General features: G+C 30.2%; 1 protein-coding gene across 2 annotated transcripts in view; it reads right to left on the bottom strand.

Moving 5' to 3' along the window:
• LOC106060763 (uncharacterized) overlaps nucleotides 1-17,662 on the bottom strand; it is a 169,730-nt gene that overhangs the window by 55,265 nt on the left and 96,803 nt on the right. For both annotated transcript variants that reach the window (XM_056031638.1, XM_056031643.1), the window contains exons 98-130: nucleotides 16,954-17,060; nucleotides 16,538-16,699; nucleotides 16,215-16,386; nucleotides 15,935-16,089; nucleotides 15,510-15,692; nucleotides 15,306-15,417; nucleotides 14,673-15,048; nucleotides 14,161-14,393; nucleotides 13,800-14,017; nucleotides 13,531-13,620; nucleotides 12,784-13,182; nucleotides 12,621-12,697; nucleotides 12,089-12,362; nucleotides 11,849-11,969; nucleotides 11,542-11,650; nucleotides 10,793-10,965; nucleotides 9,688-9,803; nucleotides 9,410-9,568; nucleotides 9,039-9,177; nucleotides 8,706-8,896; nucleotides 8,035-8,247; nucleotides 5,913-6,018; nucleotides 5,614-5,790; nucleotides 5,277-5,470; nucleotides 4,914-5,187; nucleotides 4,416-4,570; nucleotides 4,146-4,316; nucleotides 3,214-3,609; nucleotides 2,460-2,539; nucleotides 2,289-2,352; nucleotides 1,130-1,330; nucleotides 885-1,008; nucleotides 53-155 (exon numbers count right to left, since the gene is read on the bottom strand). In XM_056031638.1, the coding sequence (XP_055887613.1) occupies nucleotides 53-155; nucleotides 885-1,008; nucleotides 1,130-1,330; nucleotides 2,289-2,352; nucleotides 2,460-2,539; nucleotides 3,214-3,609; nucleotides 4,146-4,316; nucleotides 4,416-4,570; nucleotides 4,914-5,187; nucleotides 5,277-5,470; nucleotides 5,614-5,790; nucleotides 5,913-6,018; nucleotides 8,035-8,247; nucleotides 8,706-8,896; nucleotides 9,039-9,177; nucleotides 9,410-9,568; nucleotides 9,688-9,803; nucleotides 10,793-10,965; nucleotides 11,542-11,650; nucleotides 11,849-11,969; nucleotides 12,089-12,362; nucleotides 12,621-12,697; nucleotides 12,784-13,182; nucleotides 13,531-13,620; nucleotides 13,800-14,017; nucleotides 14,161-14,393; nucleotides 14,673-15,048; nucleotides 15,306-15,417; nucleotides 15,510-15,692; nucleotides 15,935-16,089; nucleotides 16,215-16,386; nucleotides 16,538-16,699; nucleotides 16,954-17,060 (5,824 nt within the window). The remainder of the gene's footprint in view (nucleotides 1-52; nucleotides 156-884; nucleotides 1,009-1,129; nucleotides 1,331-2,288; nucleotides 2,353-2,459; nucleotides 2,540-3,213; nucleotides 3,610-4,145; nucleotides 4,317-4,415; nucleotides 4,571-4,913; nucleotides 5,188-5,276; nucleotides 5,471-5,613; nucleotides 5,791-5,912; nucleotides 6,019-8,034; nucleotides 8,248-8,705; nucleotides 8,897-9,038; nucleotides 9,178-9,409; nucleotides 9,569-9,687; nucleotides 9,804-10,792; nucleotides 10,966-11,541; nucleotides 11,651-11,848; nucleotides 11,970-12,088; nucleotides 12,363-12,620; nucleotides 12,698-12,783; nucleotides 13,183-13,530; nucleotides 13,621-13,799; nucleotides 14,018-14,160; nucleotides 14,394-14,672; nucleotides 15,049-15,305; nucleotides 15,418-15,509; nucleotides 15,693-15,934; nucleotides 16,090-16,214; nucleotides 16,387-16,537; nucleotides 16,700-16,953; nucleotides 17,061-17,662) is intronic.

The following is a 17,662-nucleotide window of genomic DNA, read 5'->3' as shown; positions in this document are numbered from 1 at the left end:
TATTTCTCATTACAAATCATGTACAATGAAATATAAAACTTCCTTTGCTTACCTCCAGGATAATATAAACTCATTCACTTTGTTTATTCCAAGCAATATATTTTGAGACGTTGTGAGATCATTTGTTTCATCACTGTCAAAATTACCACATAAACCTGGAGGATGGAAGATAAAAAATCAAGTATTGATCAATAAAAAAAAAGACAAAGAATATTCAACTTATAATTTTTTAAAAGGTAAACAAAGTTGACTTTACAGAGCTAAAGTCTATGACAAAGTTGATGCCCCCCCCCACCTCCCAAACCTAAAAGTCAATGAAAAAAATGATGCAGTCTATGAAGAATATAATGTAGACCTAAAACTCTAAGAAAAAAAAATGCAGATCCAAAAAAGTCTATGAAGAAAATGTTACAGACCTATGATGAAAATGATGCAGACCTTAAGGTCTAAAAACAAAATATTGCAGACCTATACCTCTTAGATGAAAATAATACAGGTCTAAAGGTCTGTACTGAAGGTAATGAAAACTTGACCTGTTTCTGTCACAAACTGTTAAAAGGTGTAATATGGTCAGAACAAAGAACAAGCCAATCAATTTTCCCTTAAAGATTTATCAGTACCCATTAGAGGCAGTTAGACTTAAGAATGCCTTAAAATTCAGACTAAAAACTCTAGTCTTCGATGGGTTTTAAACGTAACACTAGCATCAGGAACTGGATTTCATAATGCCTTAAGCGCTCAGCAAATACAATTCAGCTCAAGCCAAATTCTTACTAAGAGGTACTTTGTCTATATTTGAATCCCTCTTGTTAAGTAGCCAAGCAGTTAAGGCCACACACCCAACAAAAGGCTTAAAAATGGAATAAAAAAAAAGTATAGTGTACCTGTACTTTGTTGATAATCAAAAGCAGTAGCAGAAATAAAGATGTTCAGAACATCAAAGGCAGAAGAACCAAAGCCAACAACATCTCCATGTACCTCTATGCTCATACCAGTAGGTAATAGGATCTGACATTTGTTTAAAAAATTAATGCAGCAGATAATAATACATAAATCATTAAAATTTTTAAAATTAAATTTATAAAAAGATTCCAAAAAGAATAAACCATTTGAATAAAAAATAATAAACCTTGTATCCACCAGACTTGAGTCGTAAATACTTTGTGCCAACTGTTAATTCTCCAGAAGAGTAATATTTAGGCTTGAGAGGCTGCCTGAGTTTGCCGTTGGAAGTGCATCTTTCTAAGACAATGATGTCATCTCCTGATCTAACTGCAACACCACAATTGCAAGCAGCTCTGTCATTACACTTCTGCTGGAATGCTCTCACCTATAAAAGTTAAACAGACTTAGCTTCACAGGAAACAATTTTTTGCTCAAAATTTTCAAAATTAAAAATTGAAATTCAAAGTGAAAGAAAATTGTATGTTATATAAAGAAAAAAAAAGAGTAATTAAGGTATAAAAAAAACAAAACATAAACATTCCAGCATTTCTTCTTTACTACTGCATGAACAATGCTAAGAAACCTATTAACACATATTAACATTACAGATAGTTGAATTTTAACATATTAGGTGTTTCAATTTTTTTTTGTCAATAAAAAAATGTGTAGATTTTAACAGGTGTGGGATGTGTGGCTGATAGGCTAAAACCACTTGGCTATAGCTTGGCTACCTAAACTGACTTGAGCAGAGTTGTGTTTACTGCATGCCTAAAGGCAGCACAGAAAACCTTCTCCTAGATAGCCAATCCCTCCCCTGGTCTACAAAAGAGATTGGACCATAGTGCACCTAGCATGCTATTGAATGAGACATTCACTATATGAAATAAAATAAATAACATAGGTTAAGAACAATACTAACAATCCTACTGGGATCAGAAAAAAAAGTGTATAACCCTAATATATATATATATATATATATCTTACAAACAAACATTGATAACAAGATTAAATTTTGCTGAATAAATTATAGATAACATATGAATAAGTGTATATAAATTATCAGAGAAATAGAAATGAATACAGATTAAAAACACAAAGCCCAAATAAATGGAAATAAAAACAGGAATATAAGAAATAACATAAAGCTATTTAAACTTATTTTCATTATTCCTGACTTTACATTTGTATCAACCATTTTTAAAGATGTTTATCTATTAAATAAAAGAAAACCATACATTCTATATAATCAATGCACAACATGCTCACAAAGGAAATGGTCAATAACTGAACATAGCTTGGCAAGCAATATTCAAGACTTAACTAATAAGTGTGAAGAGACTAACCTCATAGGGAAGTTTTTTGTGTCTGAATAAAACATATTCTCCTTCTAGGAAGTTATCATAGACCCTGAAAAAAAAAAAAGGCATAGTTTTAAACAATTCAATTGTGTTTTCAAACATCAAAAAAGGCTGAATAAAATCCTTTCCTTTTTAAGGCTTTAAATTGTGACTTACATTCCATCAAATGTTTTAAAATGAGGATCTCCAGTTGCCTGACACACTTTTCTATTGCTATCACGATCTAAGACCACAACCTGTAACATAAAACATGAATATTTATTTATTTTATTTAAATTTTAATCTAGAGATATTTCTAAACATAGAGGAGACAAGAACTTGGGTTTGCATAATAAAGTTTACTTTGTACTTTCTATATGAATATAGTCATATAATACATAGTGTGCAGTCCTTCAAATAGTTTACTAAAATCCTTGTATACACTTCAGTTCATGGTATACAAGAATTGATGTTAGTTTCTTGTTTTAAATTAGTCTTTAACTATTTCAATATGGAAATCCCATTCTTCAGGCAGATGGCTACAATTTTGGTTTATTATAATGCTGAAGTGGCAATGTTAAGATTATATTCTTTTAAGATAACATAAGATAATTCTATTTCATCTGAGCTCAGAAATAAATGGTTGTTTAAAAGTAAGGCTCCACTATCAAAATAAAAGCTTTCTATGTATAGCCAATACAGATTTCTTGTAGAATTGTTTTTTGTTTTGCGTCTATCATATTCTATGTACAGTATATAATGCATTATCAAGATAGATATGGAGACAAAAGGTATCTGTATGAGACGCAATGAAGTGTTCATGTTCACTTATTTGCATTCTCTCATACAAATCTTGATTGGACAAAATGATAAAAGGTGTACAAAAACTTGACAATAGAATTTCAGTGTGACTTACAAGAATAAATATTACCTTAACAGTTTCAATTATAGTTGAACTGAATTCCGAACCTGAGCCCAAAGCAGTTGCCACAATTTTCACATCTCTTTGTCTTTTCCCATCTTTTAACTGATCTATGGTACCTAATATGGGAATAAGCAAGCTGCCGTTAGCCCAACTAGTTGAAGTGATGCGATATTTGCATGGTCCGTTGACAGAGAAGTCTGTAGTGGGAAAAACAAGCTGAGTGACTGGTAGTTGGTTAGGACACTTGACTTCATTATCCACAGCTATGAGAGAGGCTTGGACTGATATGTAACATTCAGTGTCTCTGTCTTCTGGCAGACAGAAGAGGCGAGGTGGAAGAATGGAGTCTAGAGTAATCATTATTTGCTCTCCTTCATAAACTTCTAGAGGTTTCGAATCAATCTGTAAAAAAAAAAAACACAAAAAAAAACAACAACATAAGAAATGAAAGCAAAGTTGGAATTTCAGCTCAAAAAAATATAAATTAAAAAAAAAAATTATTATCAAATCAATTACATCAATTGCAATTGTAGGGTGGACTCCTAATATGGTACAATGCTTAAGTATTTAACAGCAGTTAATTAACTTACATCAGTGAATTAAACTTTTGTAAAAGAGATCTTTATATCTTGTTCTTTATTATGTTTTTAGCAAAAATTGTATATTTATAGTTTGTTATTTTTCTTGAAAGTGCAGATACCACAATGTATAAAGCCAGTTATTGAAATTGAGGCTTGATTTCAAATTTTTTTTTTTTATAGATATATAAAAAAAGTTTTTTTTATAATTTTTTTTTTAGCATATGCTTAGTAATTGTGTTGTTGTTTTTTTTTTTAACTGTAAATAGGAGCTATTGAAAAAATGTTATGCTAAAAACTCTAAATCATATTTATAAACATTTATTATTAACAAAGTTCATTAGGTTCAATGTTAGTTACCTTGAATTCTGCAGTAATTTTATTACTTTGTCTAGTCGGACCTAAAGTGCTATTACACTGATCAGTAATGCAAGCAGATATTTCACAGAATATTGATTGTCTAAACCATAAAAAGTCTATATGGTCTTCAGATAACACAGATACCATCTTGTTTCCAACTTTTATTGCAGTCTAGAAAAAAAAAAAGAAAAAAAATATATCTTATATAAAAAATCAAAACTTTGTTAAAGTAGTTAGTTAATAAATCTATAACGAATAGGTTTTAATTACCTGATTTTTAAGATATTTTTTGCCATAGTAAAAGTCAACAAAATATGTTAAATTTGCAACTTTCAGTTCATCAAAAGAGCAAATAAATGATGCTTTACTAGTTGTAGAGTTAACAAGCAATTCTAGAGTAGGAGCTTTAACAAATCTTGGAAGTTCTGGAAAGAAAAATGTACATGTTTTTTGAAAACCTAGTTCACATATATTTTAATTAGCTTCTACAGAAAAATTAAATAAACAAATTTCTCTAGCTCTAATCTTTTGCATTAGTTATGACTTAACAGAGAAAAATCAACCTAAAATCAAAGTAATAATATAAACATTTTGATATAATATATATATATATATCTTACAAAGACAAATAGATCAAAATGTGTAAATTGACTATATTTGAATGAATTGTATTACAAATATAATTTAGAAAATAAATGTCAGAAAAAAAAAAACACAACAGAGAACTACTGATAATAAAAATAGATATGACAGAATGCCATTACTTACCAAAGTTTATACCGAGATAATTGATCATAGTATGGAAAGCAAAGACGACACTGACATCTGATATTGCTATATTTGAATAAAATGCTGAGTCCAAAGGCCTGGCAAAATAACAACGTCCTGGGGCACTCAAAGTATATTTTATAAATTTGTACTTGTAGTCATAGCTTGCAAGTTTGTTATCAAGGAACAAAACAAGTCCATTGTTAACACTCCATGACAGTTTCACATCCACAAATTTACTTTGGTACAAACTTGGTTTGAAATTGGCCATCACCTTTGTGAATATTACAAAGGAAATTAATCTCAAAACAAAGAATATTATTAAAATTAAAACTCTAAGTTACGTTTACATCAAATAGTTACCTTCCATTCTTTGAAGCCATTGCGTATACGAGCATTCAGTTTATTGCCTTGATACCAAATGGACAATCCACTGGTTCTTAAAGTGTCAGCACCACAAGACAATATGTACATTTGATTTTTAAACTTAAAGATGGCCAGAGAAAATTTGATGGTTATACCATAAGGACATTTAGAAAGGTCTCCTAGACAGGTACCTAAAATGAAGTGAAGTTAGAACTAAAGATTATATCTACTTAAACATTTTCATTTGACTAGTTTCAATCATTTGTATTTCATACTAATACTTCTTATAGTGCTCACAAATCTTTGATCAAAACTACTAAGATATCAAGCTCACTATCTATACTGGAGAAGTTGAGATACTGATCAATCCCATTCAACAAAATTGCATTTCCTCCAAAAGGACCACTGATCAAAACTGGATTGCCAAAAACTTCAAATGTGACTGTTCCAGTGTTCAAGATATTACCAATGATGTTGAGGAAATTGTAAATCTGAACATTTACTTGACTACCTAAGCAGAACAAAAGAAATAAAATAGTTAACATACTTCAATATTACAATACAAGTAAATATATAGATTTGTGGCAACCAGTCTAGGAGGATATTATAAAAACAATTTAAATTAGATCTTACTTGTTATTGGTGTCAAAGTAGTTTTGTTTTTCAAATTACAAACAAAACTGTCATTCACAACAGCACCATTTTCATAACACAATTTGTTAATAGTGCAAACATCATCCTGAAATTATAGTCAATTTTAAAAAAAATAGCAACATTTCATTAATATTATTTTTAACGTTATAAAAAGACTATTTAAAATTGAAATTATATATATATATATATATATATATTTGAGTGATATTTTAAATGTTTGCATTATATAGACATTTCAGGCCCCATAGTCTTCACTTTATATATTTGTTAAAATGCTAGTCTGTATATATGTAGTATAGTAGACACTAGCAGGAAATATAATAAGATGTCATTTGTGAAAACAAATTTTAGGTGTGACAGGCTTAAATTAACTCCTGATGTCAAAAGTAGTTTGACAGTGTATTTTTCTTTCTCTCTACTCTGTTCAGTTTTTTTTTCTCTACTCTTAAATGGTGTATTTTTGTTTTGATTTGCTTGCTACTTCTTTAAGTCCAGTAATGTTTATTGGTCATTATTTGTTCATGAGACAATTCACCCTCTGAAACGGTTTGAGTGTTTGATCCGTAAGAGATTCTTTGCTTGTTTAAACTAATGGACAGCTTTAGTGCTATTCCCTTAAACTTACTATTTTTAAGATTTTTGGATCCCTGTTTAGAATGAGTTAATTCATTTGTTATATTTTCTATGAGGTTTCGTTTACTATTTCTAGTCTTAGACATTGAGTTTTCTGTTTATTTCTTAAATGGTGCCAATGTTGGCATTACAGGACTGAGATTCCATTCCCAGTGTTGATCTTGTATTATTCATTCAGAAGTGTCTGTGTCAGTCAGCATTGAGTTGTCATTTACCAGTATAAAAGAGTTGATGCCAGTTGTGGATTAGTTGAAGTACTAACTCCTTGGCTGATGTTGTCATTATTGGAATCTCATACTGTCAGGGTATGGTCTACTATGAAACCATGTTGACAAGGTTCCAGTTTTAGCAAGGTGCTTATTTCTATTATTCCTAATTAATATTGTGATATATAGCATTTTTGTTAATTGAAAAGAATTTTTGAATTGTATTCTGTATTTGTGATTATTGAAGACCTAGATATATCATTTTTCTATTCCTCATTTCCATCATTCTCATTGTATATACACACACATATATATATCATGTAATTAAATTCTTGAGCTGTTATTTTAAATCAATATCCACATAGTTGGTTACTCTATGTGGGACAGTTTGTGAATGGTGTATTTGTCAGACTGAACCTAAGGACCATCATTTCATTATACTATTGAGAGATCAAATGAAATAATTACACAGAACTAATGATTGACGTTCTGCCTAAATAGTGGTTTTGTCAGCACATCCAATTTCCACTAAAATAAACAACAACTAGGGCAGGCTAATCGCCTGAAAGTGTTTCATAAAATCTAAGTTACTTAAGGTGTTCAATCTTTGACATTTGTTCTCTAATCTTGATGTTAAGGTACACTACTGGCTGCCACTAGTCACATTTGTCTAAAACTAAATTATTAAGGTTATTTCGCCAGTAGGATCATAAATAAAGTCAAAGGATACTAATAAAGTTTGTTGGTCCTGCAGAGCTATATTTGAAATCAACACAATGAGTGATTTATGTAGCTATTTATACAATTATTCTATGGCTTATTCATCCTTGCTGCCTGCATATTTTATAGTAGGATTGTGTCATTCCTAATTTCTCCATAGCTCTCTTCATAGATTTAAAAAAAAAATGTTCGAATACTACAACCATGTTAATTACATTGTATCACTAAGTACTGTAGCACTAATTTTGTATATTTATATTACAGTTGAATCTGGTTAACTGGACCACCAGACCAACAAATATTTGGACCAAATCCTTAAGTATAAAAGATATTTTATTATGTAAGTCTATTCTGGTTAATCAGGCCAGCCAATTATTAGAACCTAAATGATCACATCCCAATGTGTTCCAGTGAATCCTATTTCACTATAGGCTTATATTTTTGGTTAGATTCGATCTTTTTTTTTTTTGTCAAATTATTAATTTTAGGTTTACTTTTTAAGGTTTTACACTTTGATTTTAGTATTGTAATAAAGATCTTACCCTGACAATGCATCCAGGATTCAAATCACATTTTTGACAATTTGAATCATAAGAAATAAACTGTTTTGCTTCACTGAATGCTTTACCATCATTACTTATTGAAATGGCCCAGCTTCCAGTCTCGTTAAAATCACATCGAACTGTTTCAGTGCTAATGAAAGTAGCTTTAATATCACTGAAATGTGGGTCTTTTTTTATCCCTGTTGAGTCAATCTACAAGAAACAGAGTATCATTAATACGAGAATTACTTATCAAAAATAAAAACTAGGTATATTTTACAGCAGACTAATAATACAGTAATAGAAATATAATAAGTTAATTGAAATTTTTAAAAAAGTTTAATTCTTGATAGAATTTAAATTCAAATTAAAAAAGTGTAAATGAAATAAATAGAAGCCTATTTCATAAAGCGCTGGTTGTGAGTGTGTATGTGTTTCGTTGGTGAATGTTGTTCATATTTGCAACTACATTGTTATTGTTACAGTAGTTATGCTGAGGTGGTCAACTGTAGTCAAACTGAATTTCCATTTATCTTGTCTTATCTATCTTATGTTAAGTAAAAAAAAAACAAATTAATTTGTAGTTATAGAATTAAATTGAGAAGTTGAAAATTACAAAGAGATTAGCTTTGAATATACAATATGCTTAAAAAAAGTAACTAAGTCCATACCGTAAGTTTTTGAAGACGACATATAGCATGCCCTGCGCTAAATGGGTAGCCAGTCAAAGTTGCACTACTGCAATCATCTTGTACTAAATCACACAAAGAACCATCTACTATATTTAAAATAGTTGGAGGCTTGGTTCTATCAATGGAGCAGTCAAAACCATCATAAGGTTCCTCACACAGGCATTGATATTCTATTGCCAAAATAAAACGAATTTGCTGAAGAAATTAGTTCTTTAAAAGTATAATTGTTTCAATTGAATTTTATATTGTCTTTTGACTTAATTTTTTTATTTTTTTATTTTAACCAAATAAGATTTCACAATCATTACTTACCTGTGCAGTTACCATTGTTATTACAATTGGATGGACAAAGGTTTACTAGCTGTGTGGTCGTTTGTAGAGAGATTTGTGTGATGCACTGAATTCTGATATTGTTTTGTAAAGCAGTAGTCCAGCTGATATCATCTGTCATCTACAAGTATCAGTGACAACACAAGCATTACAACAAAGACAATGCTAACAAAGAAAGTAAAAGTATTGCAAGTAGAGTGGTGGTTAAAGTAATGTATACAGCATGTCACATTAGAGAAAATATCTGCTTTCTTTCTCAATGATCTACTTCATTGCTTATGAAAAGAATGTCATCAAATGAGAGTGATGCAAGTCAAAGTTGAACTATGAGATCTATATCAAAAAGTTTGTACCTTGATGTCAAGAACACAGAATTCTATTGCTTTTTGTATGTCAATCCCAAACTTCTTATCACAGCCTGCAGTAGCTAGATACGTGTTAGTTATAGTCTCAGTGCACAACTTTCTGACATAATTTTCTTCAAGATTAGATGGTGTAGGCCACTGCACACTCTGTTGCACAAATATATACAAAACAATATTATTTATGTTTGATTTTGTTACTTTAAAAAAAATTCTTGGAAATGGAATTTTTTTTATTTGCTGAATAAATATTCTTTTACTTATATTACCTTAACATCATAGGTATAATTAATCTCATAGTCAAAAGTGACTGGCACAGTGTCTGGATCATAACAGTGATCTGGTTCCAAAGATTTTTCTATTAACAGTGCAGTGATATCTTCATCTAAAAATGTATTATCACAAAGTATACATCTGTTGTGATGTTATATAAATTTATAGATATGAATCTAATTGTTTAAATAAAGCCAATGACTACTACATTAATGAAGGTAAATATTTAAAAAAATGTTTAACACAAAATTCCTTTTATTAGCATACTAGAGTCATATTTCTTAAAAATTCTAAATATATGGGCAGTATTTAACATATTTAGCACATAAATGAAAAAGATAATTCAATTACATAATAATAATTTAAAGATTTGTAATCTAAAAATAATAATAGAAATGAGTCTGCACTCTAGATATTTGACTGCACTCTAGATATTTGACTGTGTGAGATATAAGGGACTAAACTGAAATCAGCCATTCAAAAAATGAATGAAGCCAATTTGATAGCATTATGCACTGAAATTTAAATGGGTATTGTTGGAATTCTGGGTCACGGATTGCAGATGTCATACACAACAGAAGCAGAAAGAAGGGTGAAAATGCAACGGTGCATGGTGATTATATATGCCCAACCTGCGATCGCAGCTGTGTATCAAGGATTGGCCTCTTTAGTCACACAAGAAGTTGCAAAGGGAAAAGATCGTCTTTCGAGACGTAAAATGCCACAGAATTGTTGGAATTACATTTTTTTAAACTATAGAAATACTCTATAAAAGAAAATAATTAAATTGTAGGAAAAAGAACAACAATAATATTATGGATTATTTCCCGTTTGTCTTTTATATTTTAATTTTTACTACTGGACTCTAATTATTTGATCAATCCAAAAAGAAACTTGTACATTCAAGTAAGTTATATTTCATAGTTGCATTTAAAGAAATGTTTCATTTTTATACCTAATAAAACTAAATTATCTTTGTGTCATTATATATTTAAACAATGAGTTATTATGTAAGTAAAAATAAGAATAAATACTATTTAATGTTCAAACAATATAAAAGGACTACAAATCCAGCTTATTTTGTTAAGGTTTGTTTCTCACAATATTTGAATGTAGAGCTTTTTGAATCCAAGCCTTTATTGCAGAAGACAATGTTTTCATTAGCAGAACAAGGTTGGCTATCATTGAACAGACAGCTACAGTACTGATATGTCAAGTCATCCAGAAGCTCCTCTGGACAATATCCTGAGTAAAGAGATTCATTGCCAGTCACTCTGAAATGTAAAAAAAAAAAATCAGTAAAAGTAACATAATTAAAAAAAAATACTCATTTGGAATTATTCATATTTAAATAATATAAAATGTTCTAAGTTTACTTTTCCTCAGAGAATTACAAAAAAATAGGTAGTATAAATGAAATGAATTTTTTTTTTATGTTGAGACTGCTGTTAAAAAATATATAATATTTGTAAGTTCCTTTAGACAAATAATGATATAACTGAATAAAGCCTAAATAGATGAGATGTAATTGCATTGCAAAAATTAATTTCCTAAGTAAATTGATCATGTTCAACTGTTAAGTGGATATTGTGAAAACAATCAAGATGAACTGAAATATAGCTGTTATATTAATATTATTAATTTCTCTGGATGATAAAAATTTCATTTATTAAATTAAAACCTATGAAATCAATTTGTTAAATCCTTTTTAGCCTAGAATAATTTGAATAGTTAATTAAATATTTGTACATTGAAATTTATCAAAACTTGTTCATTAACTATAGGCTACATCATCAATCTATCATATTTTATCAAGTTTTTATCAAGTTATCTCTTGGAAATCAAAATACCTCCAGAATTCAGAGAATTTTGTTTGTTGCCAATCATTAACTTGTAAGTTAATTCCATTTGGTGAAAAGAAGTCATTGGCTGGATTATCATCATAGGTGCCACAAAGACCTGAATGTTCATAATATGAAATAAACATACAACAATAACTCTTTGAAGAAAATAGAGCAATATATTTCATCATATACAGATAAAGCTAACATAGTTGTGTAATAAAACAAAATGTAAATAATGCTAATCAAAATGTTTGACATCTGTTCTCACTATTCACAAAGAACACCAGTAATCACCATTAATAACTTTATTTACCTTGAGTACGATTGTAATCCGCTGAGGATGCTGTGATCCAGACATTCAAAAATTGTGGTCCATCTACAAAAAAAGATCCCCCATTTTCAACAATGACAGTTGTGCCAGTAGGTAGAACTATCTGTAAACAAAAATCACAGCTGTATATAATAAATAATAGAATATAATAGTCAGTCCAAATTATACCATAAAACAGTGAATTAAAAGGAACTGAAAACATTGAATTAAAAACAGAATGACCTTGTATTGGTTTCCTTGATCGTATCTGAAAATTCTGAATGCAGGATCAATGTTTCCATTTTTAATTATCTTGACACTCATGGAATAGAAAGCTTTAGTGCTTTGAGGTCCACATCGATCAATAATGGCAACATCATCATCCACTTTGACAGCAACAGCACAATTGCAAGATGCTATGTCTTTGTTGCACTTACGATAGAAAGTATGCACAGCATAAGGTAGACTAGTGTGTTTGTAAAAGACAAATTCTCCTTCTTTGAAGTTGTTGTATGATCTTCAATGAATATTAATAAAACATTTAAACAACATTTTATAAGCAAAATGCTCATAACAAAAATGTATTTGTAATCATTGCAATCAAACCTTAACCTTTTTGTACATGGTCCTCTAATAATGATACATTTAAAATTTGATGATTTAGTATATACATAAAGCCTAATTAAAAAAACAACATACATTGTTAAAAAGTTAGTTAATGCTTAATTTGTGGACATTTTAGAGACTGGGCAAAGACAAATGTAGAGTTACTTACACTCCATCAAATGAAAGAATATGAGGATCATTCACTGACTGACAAATCTTTCCTGTATCTTTATCAACTACTGTTACCTGTGAGGACATTTTCATTACAAAATTATTATGCAATAAAGAGAATTATCTAAGAACTCTAAAATTGTGTAAAAAGTGGTACTCACTTCAACAATATCCGATGTAATGGTGTTATACATTCCTAAACATGAAACAGTCAGTGTGACATTGATGTTCCCTGTGACATCTCCATCTTTCACCATATCCACAGTTGCCTGGAGGGGTATACTTAAGCCTTGAGTCCATATGTCTGTTGTCAACACCTGCCCACAACTAATGGACCTTGCATCATTCACATTAAAACCAATGACAACTTGTCTTAATACATTTCCATTCTGGCATGTTTGCTGTCCACTAAATTTACCAACAGTAACAATAGCATTGAGACTGACATTAGTGGAGGCCCGTAATGATGGAGGACAGAATAAATAAGGTGGCACTTTAGAAATGACTTGAATTGAAGCTGAATTTCCACCTTCAACAAGAGTTATGTGTCTTTCCAAAATCTAGAGATATATTATAATTGTGTAAAGAAAAAAAATAAATATGTAAAGAATAAATTTAAACTATTTTAAAACTTAAAAACTATAAGTATTTGATGACTATTATAACACATACTATATTCAATATCATATAATAAAGGAGCATCTTGTATGTTGTTTTCTCTAATAACTTTTCAACATCTAGAGAAGATATTAGAAAGCTTAAGAATCAATTCATTATAAACCATAAATGTAATCCAGTCTATTGGAAAAGTAAGTCAAACTGACACTTTTGATTCAATGCTAATTCTTTTATATTATTATCATAGAAAAAAATATGATTCGATTGACAGTCAAAAGTTAATCTTTTACCTCTATTGTAATAGTGAAAGTCTCTGAAAATGTTGGGCCTGACAAATCTTGGCAGTTATAGACATAACAAGGTGTTACTGAGCAAACAATCTTGTTACGAAAATAGAATAGAAAAAATAGTGCACATTAATTAAATATACATACATTCATATCTTACATATATACATTCAATGTATACAAATCAAGAGTATGAAAAAACCAAACAAATGGAAACCTAAAAAAACTGAACTGAGATAAAGATTTGTTTAGTTCTAGTTTTATCCCTTTACCTTGGACCCATAAGTCACATTACTAAGGAATGACTCTGAGAGGACACTCATGTTTGTACTGTAGTTCAATGTTTCATTTTGAACCAGCTGTTCATCAATGCTAAAAGTGACTGTATACTTAACATCAGCACGCTTCAGTGTTGTAAAGGAACATATGAAAGATGTTTCATTTTTGAAATCCACACTTATAGTAGGCTTGGAGAGCAAAGTTGGCATTTCTAGAAAAAAAATATTTTTATAACTAAAAATATCTTAAAAGCTTTTATCAGAAAGAAATAATTCTCTTTAAGGAAATGATAAATACTTCATTATGCCTTTCTATTTTATTTATTATAATGGGTATATGATTGATATGTCCTACCTGTTGTAACACCATAGGCAAGTAAAACAGGTTTAGCAGCAGAAAAGATGTTTAAAGACCCAAAAGTCATATCAATGAAAAATTTGCTGGTATTAGAAGATCCAATAAACAAGTCACTGAGCAAGGTTCCCTTGGTGTGTCTGACTTTGTAATTCTCTTGATTGTAAACCATATCATTCCATTTGACACTTAGGCCAAGTGATGCAGCCCAGCTAATTTCTGCCTTTATAGCCCTAAACAAAATACAATGAGTAGTTACATTTTAATTTGTTTAATTTCAAGCACATCAATGGTTAAACATTTATATTACAATTTAATAGCTTATTTCAAAAAACAGTATAAGGTTTTAATTGGTTAATCAAACATTGTGTAATTAATTAAGAAAATGTCCATCGAGTGATGATATATTTTGTTTAATAAGATTAAAGTAAAGGCAATAACTTGTCCAGAGCACATGGCACACAACAACCCAGTTACTATGATCATCAATTGATAACATTGAGATAACTTACTTGTTTAGCTCAGCTTTAGCTACTTGAAGAGACCATTCTCTGTCCAATGTGCGCACAGTTACCACTACCCATCCCTTGCAGATTGAGACTGCAGGACCAGAACCTGTTTCCCTTTCTCCCCAAGTGTTTAAGATGAATCCATCACAAACAGATTTCAATTTCACAGTAAATTGCAAGGTAAATCCAAACTGCAATGCTGATTTTGTATAAGTACTGTCAGTATCCAAAAATGTAATTTTAGAAATTTTCACAGACTGACCCAGTGCAGAGAGAATGATGTCACTAAATGCATTGTCAAACTTGACGTTACTAGAATAGGTCACCAAGGAGTTTCCTTGTGTTGCAAATGGATAAGGTTTGACAAACACTGCTTCACCTAGAAAAAAAATTTCCCAATACTGTTACTTTGTCCAGTATGAAAACTTAGCTAAATATTTACAAATATTTTACTTGTACTTATTTCTGAAACAATTGTTAGATGGGATAATTTTAATGGTCCAAACAAATAGACATTTAGTTTGACTACAATGATACACAACCATTAGTGTAATTAACAATGTTTGATATTCTTCAAGACAGGATCCAACAAGCAACATGCTAAGGTGACTAAGTAAAATTCATTAAAGCTTTTACCTGGAATGACTGTCCAAGAATTGGAATTATTTGCACCACAATATCTAGTTGGATCATCTTTGAATATGTGTCCTGGTTCAAAACATTTGTTGTTTATATAGCAGATTCCAGGCTAAATAATTAAAAAAAAATGAAATCATAAAGTAAAACGTTTTAGCACAAAGTAAATGTATTGTTGCAAACAATGGCTACAATAGCTGTTACCTTCTCAGTACAGTTTTGGCCATTACAAGTCTGACAATAGCCATCATAAAGAGTCCAGGTCACTACAGAACTTTTATTGACACCATTTAGACTAATCTGTATGTCTGCTGAGCTAGTCAATGTAACATTGCAGATTACTTTGGTGCTGCTAATAAAACTGGCTTTAAGTTGAATTTCTGTTCCCTAAGTTAGAGAAGAAATAAGATTAAAGTAAGTATATTAAAGTCAAAAGAGTAAACAGTGAGTGATTTATGCAAAATAAATATGAATTAATGGAGAACTGGAAGTGATTTACATACATGCATAGCTTACATTGACTAAAGTTGTAATAATAAGGCAATTTAATTAGACTGAATGAAAAGTTGGACAAATGTATGGTTTACCTTGACCTAAATGTGAGATTCTTACACAAACAAAGAACTTACATTGATAGTAATGTGACAAGTCAAGTTTTCAGAGTTGACAAATCCAGATCCCAATATTTCCTGTAAGTTACAATCAGTTCCAGAACTGAGGTCACAAGTACCACCTTGACTGTAGAGGGTTGGAGGAGAGGACTTGCTTACTGCACAATTATAGTCTAGAATAAACACACACAAAATATCTTACTGGAACAGATAACAGATACTGTAATCAACTAGATGCAAACATTGCATTTAAGGCTAATTGAATAATTTTTTAAAATTATTATTCATAGCAGCTTACCTGGGAGACAAGTGCAATTTGCCATATCACTGGTTAAGCAGAAACCAAGGTCTGGTGGCAAATAGCTGGTACTATTGAGCATCCATAAGTTGACATTAGTTGAGATCGTGTGTACACAGGACCAGAGGAGCATGGTTACATAGGTATTTGTTGCAGTAGTATCTTCTGTAACCTGAGCATATTAAGAGACATCAGATTTAATAACAGGTGAACAATGATTTGGTCTGTGAAGTATTACAGAACTTTTATTGATTTAACTAGGTGTATTTGACAGTCAATATAAATACTGTTTTCATTGATTTGTTAACAAAAGACAAAGCTACCTGAAGATCTGAGATACAAGAATTCAGAATAAAGTCCAAGTCTGTAGGCAATAAATACTTGTTGCATGCTCCCATGACAACACTTTGATTGAGTTTGGTGTAACAAATAGTTGTGATATTCTCTTTAGTCAGGTAGCTTCTGGAGGTTGGCCAGGTTGAGGCCTAAGAGTTGAAAAAAGTAATTAACATGCGGGACATAGTTCGGATATACATTTTTCACTTTTGTTAAATGTATGCATAAAAGAATGATGAAGTGAATTGTGTGAAATCTAAAATTACAAGTTAAAGATATTTTTTAAAATAGAAAATCAGTGATAATCTTAATAAGTTGAAAAGGTGATAAAATTTATCCAAAGAAAACTAAATGACTTTGATCACTTATAACACATAACACATATAACACTAGATTTACTTACAGCTGGTTGATACTCTGTATTGATGGTATATTCAAACTCTTTAATGAGATCACAACATCCTGCTGGTGTTCTGGCAAACTCAATTAGTGTTTTGGTTATATCTGTACCTAATAGAAAGAAGGAAAATTATAACTAAATAAATGCTATATATTATTTTAAGGTATTTAATTCTACCAATTTTTCTGTAATTTTCAAATTGGGCCACCATCCCACTGTACCTATTTTTGTACTATCTAGTACATGGCAAAATGTGTTGGAATCTAAAAATATCTAACTATCCAAATATAATTAAACCATGTGTTCCATTGACTTTGTCTAAAAATTTATAATGTTTAAGAACTAGGCACATTAACATTAAGTCAACCTAAAGTTTATTGATATATAAATTTGTTTGATTTAGACTCTTAGGGATCAGATTATTTTTAAGATTGAAAGATCCAGTGAGAAATTGATTGATAAGAAAAAAAAATTGAACTTTATTAGGTCTAAAGCTAGAAAGTCAGTAAGAAAAGAGGGCATGGTCCTTAGGAACAGGAATGACAGGTTTAGGGACTAAGGTCTGCTAATGTAAAACTATTGCTAAAAGAAATAAAATACTTGACCAGCCTAAAAGACTTTTTATCATTTAAAAATACTTTTGTTTTTCTAAAAACTATAGAGACAAAAACAATGATTAAATCTGGAGCACTGTAGACTCCCAAAGCTCCAG

Source organism: Biomphalaria glabrata, chromosome 1 (genome assembly GCF_947242115.1).
Source record: "Biomphalaria glabrata chromosome 1, xgBioGlab47.1, whole genome shotgun sequence".
Taxonomy (NCBI): domain Eukaryota; kingdom Metazoa; phylum Mollusca; class Gastropoda; family Planorbidae; genus Biomphalaria; species Biomphalaria glabrata.
This window is presented reverse-complemented; position numbering and strand designations above follow the sequence as displayed.